This window comes from Sphaeramia orbicularis, unplaced genomic scaffold (assembly GCF_902148855.1).
Source record: "Sphaeramia orbicularis unplaced genomic scaffold, fSphaOr1.1, whole genome shotgun sequence".
Lineage (NCBI taxonomy): Eukaryota > Metazoa > Chordata > Actinopteri > Kurtiformes > Apogonidae > Sphaeramia > Sphaeramia orbicularis.
The window spans coordinates 140,217-153,346 of NW_021941571.1; the positions used below are offsets into that span (position 1 = coordinate 140,217).

The window sequence follows — 13,130 nt, forward strand, 5'->3', positions numbered from 1 at the left end:
AAGACCCAGATGTCCACCTTTAACCCTTAAAGACCCAGATGTCCACCTTTAACCCTTAAAGACCCAGATGTCCACCTTTAACCCTTAAAGACCCAGATGTCCACCTTTAACCCTTAAAGACCCAGATGTCCACCTTTAACCCTTAAAGACCCAGATGTCCACCTTTAACCCTTAAAGACCCAGATGTCCACCTTTAACCCTTAAAGACCCAGATGTCCACCTTTAACCCTTACAGACCCAGATGTCCACCTTTAACCCTTAAAGACCCAGATGTCCACCTTTAACCCTTACAGACCCAGATGTCCACCTTTAACCCTTAAAGACCCAGATGTCCACCTTTAACCCTTAAAGACCCAGATGTCCACCTTTAACCCTTACACACCCAAATAACAAATACAGGATTTATCCTGAAAAAAACACAAACTAAGGTGAATAATATTATAGTTAATGGTGATAATTCACTTATGAATTGTTAAATATAGAGAAAAACAATCCTTTGGGAACTGATGTAAAAGTAGCTCTGGGTCTGTAAGGGTTAAAAGTAAGTCAGTGTCATGTGACCAATATTCAGCCTCAGTTTATTATTTCCACATGTTCATTCTATCGTCCAGATCCCAGAACATTTAAGGACAGACTGAATACTGGTCCAGTTCCACTGGTTTAGATGGACCCACTTCAGTTTGTTCAGTTTATTCATGTTACTGTTAAAGGACAGGCTGGAAATGTTAATATTTTCATGTAATTTTCCTTTTTTTTTCCACAAAACCAAACAGACTTCACTGTTCTGGTTCTGACCCACGTTAGACCAGATGGGTCCGAATGTGGAACCTGAACCAACGTGACTGTTAATATCTTCAGTGTCATTCTGAGGGGGGGGGGCTGGACCTTATGTGTGACACCCCTGTTTAAGGTGAGCTGGTTTTGGTTTCCGTGGTTACTGTGGTTTCCGTGGTTACCGTGGTGACCGTCCCGCAGCCCCGTCTCACTCATCCTCACACTCACACTGAGCAGCAGATTCTCGTTCATGAGCCCTTAAGAGAGAAAAACCCACAACGCAAAAACAAACCACAAACTCAGAGGAAGGACACACACGCGTCCTGACGTCTCAGTTCGGCGTGGACTTGAACTTAAAAACAGACTGTGGGTGTGCGTCAGTCGTCGGTGGCGTCCGTGTCGTCGTTGATGTAGTCCTCTTCTACCGGCGTGCCCCCGTTCTGCGTCCCCCACTCGTCTTCGTCGTACTCGATGCTGTCGTTGTCCTCCAGCAGCTCATTGTCCTGTTCCCCGGCCCCGCCTGCGGCCGGAGCCCCGCCCACCGCTGGAGCCCCGCCCACCGCTTCATCGATGGGTGGCTCGCCGTCCGCCGACCCGCGCCGGTGGTGTTCCCGCACCGGCGCCTGGGCGTCCCGCGGCGGCGGCGCGTAGCCCCTGTTGTTGTTGGAGAAGGCGTCCCTGTTGCGGCCCTCATCCTCCACGTACACCCTCTGGTGACACATGGGACACGTGTCCTGGATGTACAGCCACTTCCGCAGACACAGCGCGTGGAAATAGTGGTGGCACGGCGTGATGCGCGCCGACGTGGCGAACTCCTGGTAGCAGATGGCGCACACATCCTCGATGCGCCCCAGCTGGTCGCCGCGGACCTCAGGCAGCGAGTTGATCTTCTTGACGGCGGTGCGTCGGTTGATGAAGGTCTTCCAGCCGTTCTTGGCCTGCAGATAGATGTTGAAGTAAGCGTGCAGGCACATCATGCAGGCACGGATCTTACTGCCCGACTCGAACATCATGGTGTAGGCGCCGTTCCCGAACATGATGACGCCGAACAGGAACTCGATGATGTTCCCCGTGGAGCGCACGTAGTAGACGTAGTCGTCCAGCTTCTCCCACAGGACATTGGAGAAACCGTCCACCATGAAGAGGCCGTAGACGGTCAGAGACACCAGCACCTGAGGGGGAGCAGAACCAGAACCAGAACATGAGTCAGAACCAGAACCAGAGTCAGAACCACAACCAGAACCCTTGTCAGACACAACCAGCCGTATTCAGCGTTCTTTAAAAACAGCTGATCAAAGCCTGTGTGTGATTAAGATCCACAGGAATGTTTACAGGAAAGCCATTTGGCCCAGTTTGGCCCAGTTTGGCCCAGTTTGGCCCAGTTTGGCCCAGTTTGGCCCAGTTTGGCAGAAAAATCTACCATTAAACTTTAAATAAATATTGCTGTTTGTGTGTGATTGTCCTGAACAGGACATGTGACTGCTGCAGACAGGATGTGTCCACAGATTTATGTCCACAGAGTTTAGAAACAGCCACATTTCACTGGAGTTTAATGGTAGATTTTTCTGCCAAACTGGGCCAAACTGGGCCAAACTTGGCCAAACTGGGCCAAACTTGGGTGTTTCTCTAGTGTTTTCTGGTTGTTTTTTGTTGATTTTTGGGTGTTTTCTTGATGGGTTCTGGGGTCTGGAACAGATTAATTCTATTTCAACGGGGAAAACTGATTCGTAAAATGAGTAAACCACTAAACAAGTTCATTCATGGGACAAATAAACCTCGTACTGTGAGGTTCCACTGGGTTTCCTGTGGTGGTGTGTTCGGTTGGAGTTTTCAGTGCATCTGCGTCCTGGTCACCCTTCCACCCTAAACCCAGACCCCACCCCACAGGAGGGTCACCCTTCCACCCTAAACCCAGACCCCACCCCACAGGAGGGTCACCCTTCCACCCTAAACCCAGACCCCACCCCACAGGAGGGTCACCCTTCCACCCTAAACCCAGACCCCACCCCACAGGAGGGTCACCCTTCCACCCTAAACCCAGACCCCACCCCACAGGAGGGTCACCCTTCCACCCTAAACCCAGACCCCACCCCACAGGAGGGTCACCTTGAGGCACAGCTCCACGCAGAAGGCGGTGACGGCGAACAGCCAGGTGTTGAGGGCGTAGTGGTGCCAGAGGGCATAGCTGAGCGCCACAGGTAGCAGGAAGAGCGCCGCCGACACCAGCAGGACGGGCACGTGGCGGCGCACCGACGACACGTGGGAGGCGCTGAGGCTCATGAGCACCGGGTCAGTCATCCCATGGATGAAGTGGAGGATGGCGGTCAGCAGAAGGCACATGTTCCGGCTGAGGCGGACCTTCAAAACACACACAAACACACCTGTAACCCTTAAAGACTCAAACATCTACCCTAACCTAAACCCAGACCCAGACCCAGACCCAGACCCAGACCCATCCATACCAGACGCTCCTCCGGGTCCAGGCTGCTGAGGCCGGTCTGCAGAGCCAGGATGAAGAACAGGACCGGGGCCACGAACCCTAAACGTTTGTCCTCCTCCTCTGTGGAACCTGAAACAGAACAGACATCAGAGACAAGCTCCGCCCCCTTCTGTACTTATGTTATGGGGACGAACAGTGGCGAATTCATCCTGTATGAGGGACGAACGTGCACTGCCCCCCCCCGTGGATTGGTGGGCAGGTCTTTACCTATGAAGGCCAGGATGCTGAGGCCCAGGTAATGCGCCACTGAGGAGATGACGGCGCTCATGCCCAGCACCGTCAGCGTGGAGTCGCATCCTGAGATGATCAGGTTACTGGCCACGTCCCACAGCACGTCCCAGCTCAGCAGGAAACCCTGCACGTTACCATGGAAACAAGAGCAGCACTGTTACTTCAACCCTTCAACCCAGAACCTTCTAACAGCAGAGTTAGGACAGTAGAGTTACGCACGTTTCACAAATTTGGCCAAAAATACGACTTTAGGTGGTTACACTATGAGGCTAACGACACGACGAACGCCACACGATCACAGTTAAGCCTTTTCTTTAACTTTACCAGGAACTTTGAAAACCTCAGCAAATTTCCACCTAAATTACCTGGTAAAAAATGCTTTTGGGTGTTTTTTGTTTGTTTTATGTTGATTTTTGAGTGTTTAATTGGTGGACGTTTGGGCTTTTAAGGGTTAAAGGTGGACGTTTGGGTGTTTAAGGGTTAAAGGTGGACGTTTGGGTGTTTAAGGGTTAAAGGTGGACGTTTGGGTGTTTAAGGGTTAAAGGTGGACGTTTGGGCTTTTAAGGGTTAAAGGTGGACGTTTGGGCTTTTAAGGGTTAAAGGTGGACGTTTGGGTGTTTAAGGGTTAAAGGTGGACGTTTGGGCTTTTAAGGGTTAAAGGTGGACGTTTGGGTGTTTAAGGGTTAAAGGTGGACGTTTGGGCTTTTAAGGGTTAAAGGTGGACGTTTGGGTGTTTAAGGGTTAAAGGTGGATGTTTGGGTGTTTAAGGGTTAAAGGTGGACGTTTGGGTGTTTAAGGGTTAAAGGTGGATGTTTGGGCTTTTAAGGGTTAAAGGTGGATGTTTGGGTGTTTAAGGGTTAAAGGTGGATGTTTGGGTGTTTAAGGGTTAAAGGTGGACGTTTGGGCTTTTAAGGGTTAAAGGTGGACGTTTGGGCTTTTAAGGGTTAAAGGTGGACGTTTGGGCTTTTAAGGGTTAAAGGTGGACGTTTGGGCTTTTAAGGGTTAAAGGTGGACGTTTGGGTGTTTAAGGGTTAAAGGTGGACGTTTGGGCTTTTAAGGGTTAAAGGTGGACGTTTGGGTGTTTAAGGGTTAAAGGTGGATGCTTGGGTGTTTAAGGGTTAAAGGTGGACGTTTGGGCTTTTAAGGGTTAAAGGTGGACGTTTGGGTGTTTAAGGGTTAAAGGTGGACGCTTGGGTGTTTAAGGGTTAAAGGTGGACGCTTGGGCGTTTAAGGGTTAAAGGTGGACGCTTGGGCGTTTAAGGGTTAAAGGTGGACGTTTGGGCGTTTAAGGGTTAAAGGTGGACGTTTGGGTGTTTAAGGGTTAAAGGTGGACGTTTGGGTGTTTAAGGGTTAAAGGTGGATGTTTGGGTGTTTAAGGGTTAAAGGTGGATGTTTGGGTGTTTAAGGGTTAAAGGTGGACGTTTGGGCTTTTAAGGGTTAAAGGTGGACGTTTGGGCGTTTAAGGGTTAAAGGTGGACGTTTGGGCTTTTAAGGGTTAAAGGTGGATGTTTGGGTGTTTAAGGGTTAAAGGTGGATGTTTGGGTGTTTAAGGGTTAAAGGTGGATGTTTGGGTGTTTAAGGGTTAAAGGTGGACGTTTGGGCTTTTAAGGGTTAAAGGTGGACGTTTGGGTGTTTAAGGGTTAAAGGTGGACGTTTGGGTGTTTAAGGGTTAAAGGTGGACGTTTGGGCTTTTAAGGGTTAAAGGTGGATGTTTGGGCTTTTAAGGGTTAAAGGTGGACGTTTGGGCTTTTAAGGGTTAAAGGTGGACGTTTGGGCTTTTAAGGGTTAAAGGTGGACGTTTGGGTGTTTAAGGGTTAAAGGTGGACGTTTGGGCGTTTAAGGGTTAAAGGTGGACGTTTGGGCTTTTAAGGGTTAAAGGTGGACGTTTGGGCTGTTAAGGGTTAAAGGTGGACGTTTGGGTGTTTAAGGGTTAAAGGTGGACGTTTGGGCTTTTAAGGGTTAAAGGTGGACGTTTGGGCTTTTCAGGGTTAAAGGTGGACGTTTGGGTGTTTAAGGGTTAAAGGTGGACGTTTGGGTGTTTAAGGGTTAAAGGTGGATGTTTGGGCTTTTAAGGGTTAAAGGTGGACGTTTGGGCTTTTAAGGGTTAAAGGTGGACGTTTGGGCTTTTAAGGGTTAAAGGTGGATGTTTGGGTGTTTAAGGGTTAAAGGTGGATGTTTGGGTGTTTAAGGGTTAAAGGTGGACGTTTGGGCTTTTAAGGGTTAAAGGTGGACGTTTGGGTGTTTAAGGGTTAAAGGTGGACGCTTGGGTGTTTAAGGGTTAAAGGTGGACGTTTGGGCTTTTAAGGGTTAAAGGTGGACGTTTGGGTGTTTAAGGGTTAAAGGTGGATGTTTGGGTGTTTAAGGGTTAAAGGTGGACGTTTGGGCTTTTAAGGGTTAAAGGTGGACGTTTGGGTGTTTAAGGGTTAAAGGTGGATGTTTGGGCGTTTAAGGGTTAAAGGTGGACGTTTGGGCTTTTAAGGGTTAAAGGTGGACGTTTGGGCTGTTAAGGGTTAAAGGTGGACGTTTGGGTGTTTAAGGGTTAAAGGTGGACGTTTGGGCTTTTAAGGGTTAAAGGTGGACGTTTGGGCTTTTAAGGGTTAAAGGTGGACGTTTGGGTGTTTAAGGGTTAAAGGTGGACGTTTGGGTGTTTAAGGGTTAAAGGTGGATGTTTGGGCTTTTAAGGGTTAAAGGTGGACGTTTGGGCTTTTAAGGGTTAAAGGTGGACGTTTGGGCTTTTAAGGGTTAAAGGTGGACGTTTGGGTGTTTAAGGGTTAAAGGTGGACGTTTGGGTGTTTAAGGGTTAAAGGTGGACGTTTGGGTGTTTAAGGGTTAAAGGTGGACGTTTGGGCTTTTAAGGGTTAAAGGTGGACGTTTGGGTGTTTAAGGGTTAAAGGTGGATGTTTGGGTGTTTAAGGGTTAAAGGTGGACGTTTGGGTGTTTAAGGGTTAAAGGTGGATGTTTGGGCTTTTAAGGGTTAAAGGTGGATGTTTGGGTGTTTAAGGGTTAAAGGTGGATGTTTGGGCGTTTAAGGGTTAAAGGTGGACGTTTGGGCTTTTAAGGGTTAAAGGTGGACGTTTGGGCTTTTAAGGGTTAAAGGTGGACGTTTGGGCTTTTAAGGGTTAAAGGTGGACGTTTGGGCTTTTAAGGGTTAAAGGTGGACGTTTGGGTGTTTAAGGGTTAAAGGTGGACGTTTGGGTGTTTAAGGGTTAAAGGTGGACGTTTGGGCTTTTAAGGGTTAAAGGTGGACGTTTGGGTGTTTAAGGGTTAAAGGTGGATGCTTGGGTGTTTAAGGGTTAAAGGTGGACGTTTGGGCTTTTAAGGGTTAAAGGTGGACGTTTGGGTGTTTAAGGGTTAAAGGTGGACGCTTGGGTGTTTAAGGGTTAAAGGTGGACGCTTGGGCGTTTAAGGGTTAAAGGTGGACGTTTGGGCGTTTAAGGGTTAAAGGTGGACGTTTGGGTGTTTAAGGGTTAAAGGTGGACGTTTGGGTGTTTAAGGGTTAAAGGTGGACGTTTGGGTGTTTAAGGGTTAAAGGTGGATGTTTGGGTGTTTAAGGGTTAAAGGTGGACGTTTGGGCTTTTAAGGGTTAAAGGTGGACGTTTGGGTGTTTAAGGGTTAAAGGTGGATGCTTGGGTGTTTAAGGGTTAAAGGTGGACGTTTGGGCTTTTAAGGGTTAAAGGTGGACGTTTGGGTGTTTAAGGGTTAAAGGTGGACGCTTGGGTGTTTAAGGGTTAAAGGTGGACGCTTGGGCGTTTAAGGGTTAAAGGTGGACGCTTGGGCGTTTAAGGGTTAAAGGTGGACGTTTGGGTGTTTAAGGGTTAAAGGTGGACGTTTGGGTGTTTAAGGGTTAAAGGTGGATGTTTGGGTGTTTAAGGGTTAAAGGTGGATGTTTGGGTGTTTAAGGGTTAAAGGTGGACGTTTGGGCTTTTAAGGGTTAAAGGTGGACGTTTGGGCGTTTAAGGGTTAAAGGTGGACGTTTGGGCTTTTAAGGGTTAAAGGTGGATGTTTGGGTGTTTAAGGGTTAAAGGTGGATGTTTGGGTGTTTAAGGGTTAAAGGTGGATGTTTGGGTGTTTAAGGGTTAAAGGTGGACGTTTGGGCTTTTAAGGGTTAAAGGTGGACGTTTGGGTGTTTAAGGGTTAAAGGTGGACGTTTGGGTGTTTAAGGGTTAAAGGTGGACATTTGGGCTTTTAAGGGTTAAAGGTGGATGTTTGGGCTTTTAAGGGTTAAAGGTGGACGTTTGGGCTTTTAAGGGTTAAAGGTGGACGTTTGGGCTTTTAAGGGTTAAAGGTGGACGTTTGGGTGTTTAAGGGTTAAAGGTGGATGTTTGGGTGTTTAAGGGTTAAAGGTGGACGTTTGGGCTTTTAAGGGTTAAAGGTGGACGTTTGGGCTGTTAAGGGTTAAAGGTGGACGTTTGGGTGTTTAAGGGTTAAAGGTGGACGTTTGGGCTTTTAAGGGTTAAAGGTGGACGTTTGGGTGTTTAAGGGTTAAAGGTGGATGTTTGGGTGTTTAAGGGTTAAAGGTGGACGTTTGGGCTTTTAAGGGTTAAAGGTGGACGTTTGGGTGTTTAAGGGTTAAAGGTGGATGCTTGGGTGTTTAAGGGTTAAAGGTGGACGTTTGGGCTTTTAAGGGTTAAAGGTGGACGTTTGGGTGTTTAAGGGTTAAAGGTGGATGTTTGGGTGTTTAAGGGTTAAAGGTGGACGTTTGGGCTTTTAAGGGTTAAAGGTGGACGTTTGGGTGTTTAAGGGTTAAAGGTGGACGTTTGGGTGTTTAAGGGTTAAAGGTGGACGTTTGGGCTTTTAAGGGTTAAAGGTGGACGTTTGGGTGTTTAAGGGTTAAAGGTGGACGTTTGGGTGTTTAAGGGTTAAAGGTGGACGTTTGGGTGTTTAAGGGTTAAAGGTGGACGTTTGGGCTTTTAAGGGTTAAAGGTGGACGTTTGGGTGTTTAAGGGTTAAAGGTGGACGTTTGGGTGTTTAAGGGTTAAAGGTGGACGTTTGGGTGTTTAAGGGTTAAAGGTGGATGCTTGGGTGTTTAAGGGTTAAAGGTGAATGTTTGGGTCTCACCTGTGCGTCAGCTCCTCCGTCGGCGGCTCCACCCGTGGCGTCACCACTCTCCCTCCTCACCGCTCGGACCACATAGACCAGGATGAGGGCCTGAGCTGTGACCCGGGTCAGCCAGAAGACCCTCAGTACGTCAGGGAAGCGGATCCTCTTCCAGGTGTCCTCCAGCAGCAGCTGCAGGCCGTAGATACGGTACATGTGTCGCACCAGCAGGAACACGTAGCGGCAGGAGTAGTAGAACCAGCGCAGCCGCGCCACCAGGCACGCCGCCGTGTTCAGGCCCAGCACCAGGGCCGAGAACGCCGCCACCAGCTGCCGCGCGTCGGCCGGCAGCTCCGCCGCGATCCCCCACAGAGGGATCATGACGTCCAGCACCACCAGGGCGGCAAACAGTGACCGCAGGTCCAGCAGGAACACGTAGCCCACGGCGAACAGCAGCTGCACGGCGGCCACGCCCAGCCACAGCGTGGGCCCGTTTCGGGGCAGCAGCCGGAAGCCCAGCGCCGCCTTGTAGTAGGCGCCGTAGAAGTCCGCCTGAGTGGTGACGTAGGTGTTGACGAGGACCGCCGCCGTGCCGAGCAGGACGGCAAAGAAGAGCGTGTAGAACTTGAACAAGGCCTTCTGGGAAAGAAGCAGCACGACGCTGGAGACGAGGACGCCTGGAAACACCAAGAAACAGAAACACAAGACGAGTTTAGAGTCAGAGGGTCTACTGTCCTCTGGGTTCGGAGGACGGCTGGAAGAAAATACTGGTTCTGCAATATATCGTGACATTTCATTTCACAATAATGTATGGATATTTTTAGGTATTTATTCAAATGCAGATTTTGTGGAGGTTCATTTTTTGTTTTTTGTTTCTATTTTATTTATTCTTATTTCACACTCTTTTATTAAATAACGTTGGTTCCTTTGTTTGGACTGAACTCAAATCCTGTTCTGATGTTAGTTGTGAACTAATAGAATCTGAACATTTGAACAGGATCTGAAACTGGAATGTCTGGAAAACAGAATTTCAGTTTGAACACAGTTGGAACATTTGGTGATAGAACATTAGATCCTGTTGGGATCAAATACAAATGTGTTTAGTATTTGTGCAGATTTCTGCTGGAATTCAATTCTTCAAGGAAATAATCATTAAGAAAAAGAAACAAACAAAAAATTGCCTTTTCAACAGTATTATTATTAGTATTGTGATATATGGTATCATGATCCCAGTATTGTGATTTGGACTGTATTGCCAGATTCTTGCCGATACACAGTCCTAATGGTTATCATTATTATTGCATAATTGTTGAAATTGTGCTCAGAATGTTGAAACAGTACTTAGCCTATACACACACTGACAGAATTTAACCAAGTTGTATTTTGAAAAAAAGTAAATAAATTTAAAAAAAGACAAAAAACAAATAAAACAAATGTTCAGAGAATGCAAACCTCCACCATTTACCCTGAACGCTGTGCATGTGTGGAGCGACTACTTCTGTTTAAACTATGGACGTGCAAAACTAATTTCATAATGATATTTCATGAATTGCATTTTTTATGATTTTTTGAAAATGGTGCATAAAAAATAACAAAAGTCAACAGAGTGAAACAGAAGAGAAATGGAGTGGAGTGATATTTGGTCCACAGTTGAATCTGGTCCCAGTCATGTGTCTGTCCAATTAGATTCAATTCACATCAATATTAGTTGAGTTCTAATTTTAAATGTGTGGGAAATGGGATTTTCAGTGTTCAGTGTAAATGTCCACAGAGTCCACATTCCACAGTGGATGTGGACAATTTAGTTCCACATACAAGAGATTGTTCTAAGCTACAGGTGGATCCAACTGGAGGAGAATCAGAGTCGTTTGGAATTTTGGATGAATTTTGGAAAATGTCTCAGTGATGACAGATGGAAAACTGTAGATGTTGTGACCTTGCTGTGACCTTGAACTTTGTCCTACTGGGACCAAAATGGACTGGGTTGGTCCCAGGGCCTAGGCCTATCTGTGGGGAAGATCTGGGAAAGATGGGTGGAAGAGGTTTACACTGAAGTTGCAAACAAACAAACACACACACACACACACACACACACACACACACACAGCAAAGTGATCACAATAGCTCCTGGAGGAGAGAATCAAAGAGTGTTACATAAGAATAAATAAAATTTCAACAAAAAAGAATAAAAACAAAAACAAAAATGAATCTCCACAGTATCTGCATTTGAATAAATACCTAAAAATATCCATACAGTACTGTTTAATATCGATACAGTATTATGAAATGAAATATTGTGATATACTGCAGAACCCATCTTTTCAAACAGCTCTAATGGTTCCATTCCTACTCCAGATAAACCTGGATTTAAATGCCGATGCCAGACTAAGTGGCCTAAGTGGGGCTGGACTGTCGGCTGAGCCGTTGTGCGGACGGCGGCGGGCGAGGCGTCCAAAGGTCGACGACCAGAGCCACTTATGTAACGGCTGTTTATGTGTTCACAGGCGAACGGAGGGATTAAAGAGGAACCGACTGCAGCGTCTGGATCGAAAACACTAAGAACACACAGAAGTGTAGACGGAACCACAGCCCGGTCCACCACACTGTCCATTAAACAGAAGTATTTAGAACCACAGGGCATTTGAACTGTGGTTCCACTGGAAAAGGACGTTCCCTTCATCTACGTCAGTTTAGTGTGAACTCAACTTTAAACACAGAGTCACAAACACAAGCAGGTCCAGCGGTCCTGAACAGTACTGTCTGTTCTGGGTGGGAGCTCCTCAGGTTCTGTTCACACTGAAGGGAAATGTGTCCACATGTGACCTGGATCTGATCTGGTCCAGACAGTCTGAACAGCACTGATCTGACCCAGACCACTTTCATATGTGGTCCTAAATCTGACCCAGACCACTTTCATATGTGGTCCTAAATCTGACCCGGACCACTTTCATATGTGGTCCTAAATCTGACCCGGACCACTTTCATATGTGGTCCTAAATCTGACCCGGACCACTTTCATATGTGGTCCTAAATCTGACCCGGACCACTTTCATATGTGGTCCTAAATCTGACCCGGACCACTTTCATATGTGGTCCTAAATCTGACCCAGATCTGATCTTTTCCAATGTGACTTCAGTCTGAACGTCCAGGTCGCATTTATCGGAACTTTACGTCATTGAAATGCGACAAACGTCCCAGTTCTGCGTCCCAGGAGGAAAACCAGCAGCAGTATTTCACTTTAGTACTAGTGTTAGTACTAGTACTAGTATTAGCCTCTGTACTAGTGTTGGTAATAGTACTAGTATGTGTACTAGTGTCAGTAGTACACAAACTAGTTCTACTTTGTGCTGTTTGTGTACTAATGTCAGTACTAGTACTAGTGCTATGTACTAGTACAGGTTTGTATACTAGTCTTAATGTTGTGTACTAGTGTTGTGTACTAGTGTCAGTACTTGTACTAATGTCAGTAGTAGTACTGGTTTGAGTACTAGTCTGTGTGTACTAGTACTAGTCTGTGTGTACTAGTACTGTGTCCTTAATCCTGGACCTGACCTTAGTTTCAACTCCTCCTTCTCCTCTGTTAAACTCAGAGTTCATCTGGACCCGGTCAGCCGGTCCGGTTCGGACCCGGGCCGGTGGTTCCGGTGTGTAATTCGCTGTGACAGCTCACCTAACTCCACACCGTGGGCTGACGTTGCTAAGCTAACCGGGCTAGCAGCTAGCTGTCAGTGCTGTTGACACCGGGCACCGGTCCCGGACCCCGGTCCCGGACCGGCCCCTCTAGGAACTTACCCGTGACTCGGACCAGCACCCTGCCGGCCGCCCCGGCCCACCCCGCCCCGGGGTCGTAGTAGGAGTTAAAGATCGCGTCGATAATGAAGATGCAGGGCACCCGCAGAGCCACATCCAGCACCGCCAGGGCCTGCTGGCCGATCCGGCTTTGGGTGGACGCCATGGGGCTGTCGGCGGCCTACGGTCCCGGCCCGCCCCGGGGCTCCATGGAAGGGAAATGTGAACCCAGTCCCGGCTGTCCGTGTGTCCGTGTCTCCTTCCCGGTGTTTACGTGCTCCGCTCCGCCATGGCCGACCAGCTGGACCTCCTGTTGCGTCTCCTCCTCCGGCTCCGGTTTAGCGGCTCCGACTCTGAACCCCACCGGCTGTCTGCGCCCGGACCCCGGCCGTCTGCTCCCGGACCCCGGCCGTCTGCTCCCGGACCCCGGCTGTCATCAACACACGGAGGCGTTTGTCAAAAACGCCATTTCTTCGTCATGTTTCGGCTCCGGAAAGATCTCACAAGTTATTAAGACGTCGGACGTAATGTGACGTAATGTGACGTGACTTCCACTTTTCGGAGGGCGTGGCACGTGACGTAGGCACGTAACATGAAGACAAAATAAATGAAGAAATAAATATTTGAGAAATATATTAAATATTTAGAATTTATATTTAACAAAAAAAAAAAAAAAAGCACTAGCACCCTGGCAATTTATAAAGAATTCTTTAAAATAGACTGATCTCTCTGATGTATTTATTTATTTATTTGTGTTAGATATGTTTTTTTTATACTATTATTTGTCTATTTTGCTTT

The 13,130-nt window shown here is 47.6% G+C and overlaps 1 protein-coding gene across 1 annotated transcript; it reads right to left on the reverse strand.

The window, feature by feature from the left end:
* Positions 1–279: 279 nt before the first annotated feature.
* Positions 280–12,929, reverse strand: LOC115416186 (E3 ubiquitin-protein ligase RNF139-like). Its single transcript, XM_030129907.1, has 6 exons — positions 12,336–12,929; positions 8,564–9,219; positions 3,482–3,629; positions 3,237–3,343; positions 2,881–3,132; positions 280–1,946 (listed from the first exon to the last, which is right to left on the reverse strand). The coding sequence occupies exons 1-6, from the start codon at positions 12,496–12,498 to the stop codon at positions 1,152–1,154; spliced, it is 2,121 nt and encodes a 706-aa protein (XP_029985767.1). The 5' UTR covers positions 12,499–12,929; the 3' UTR covers positions 280–1,151.
* Positions 12,930–13,130: the final 201 nt, after the last annotated feature.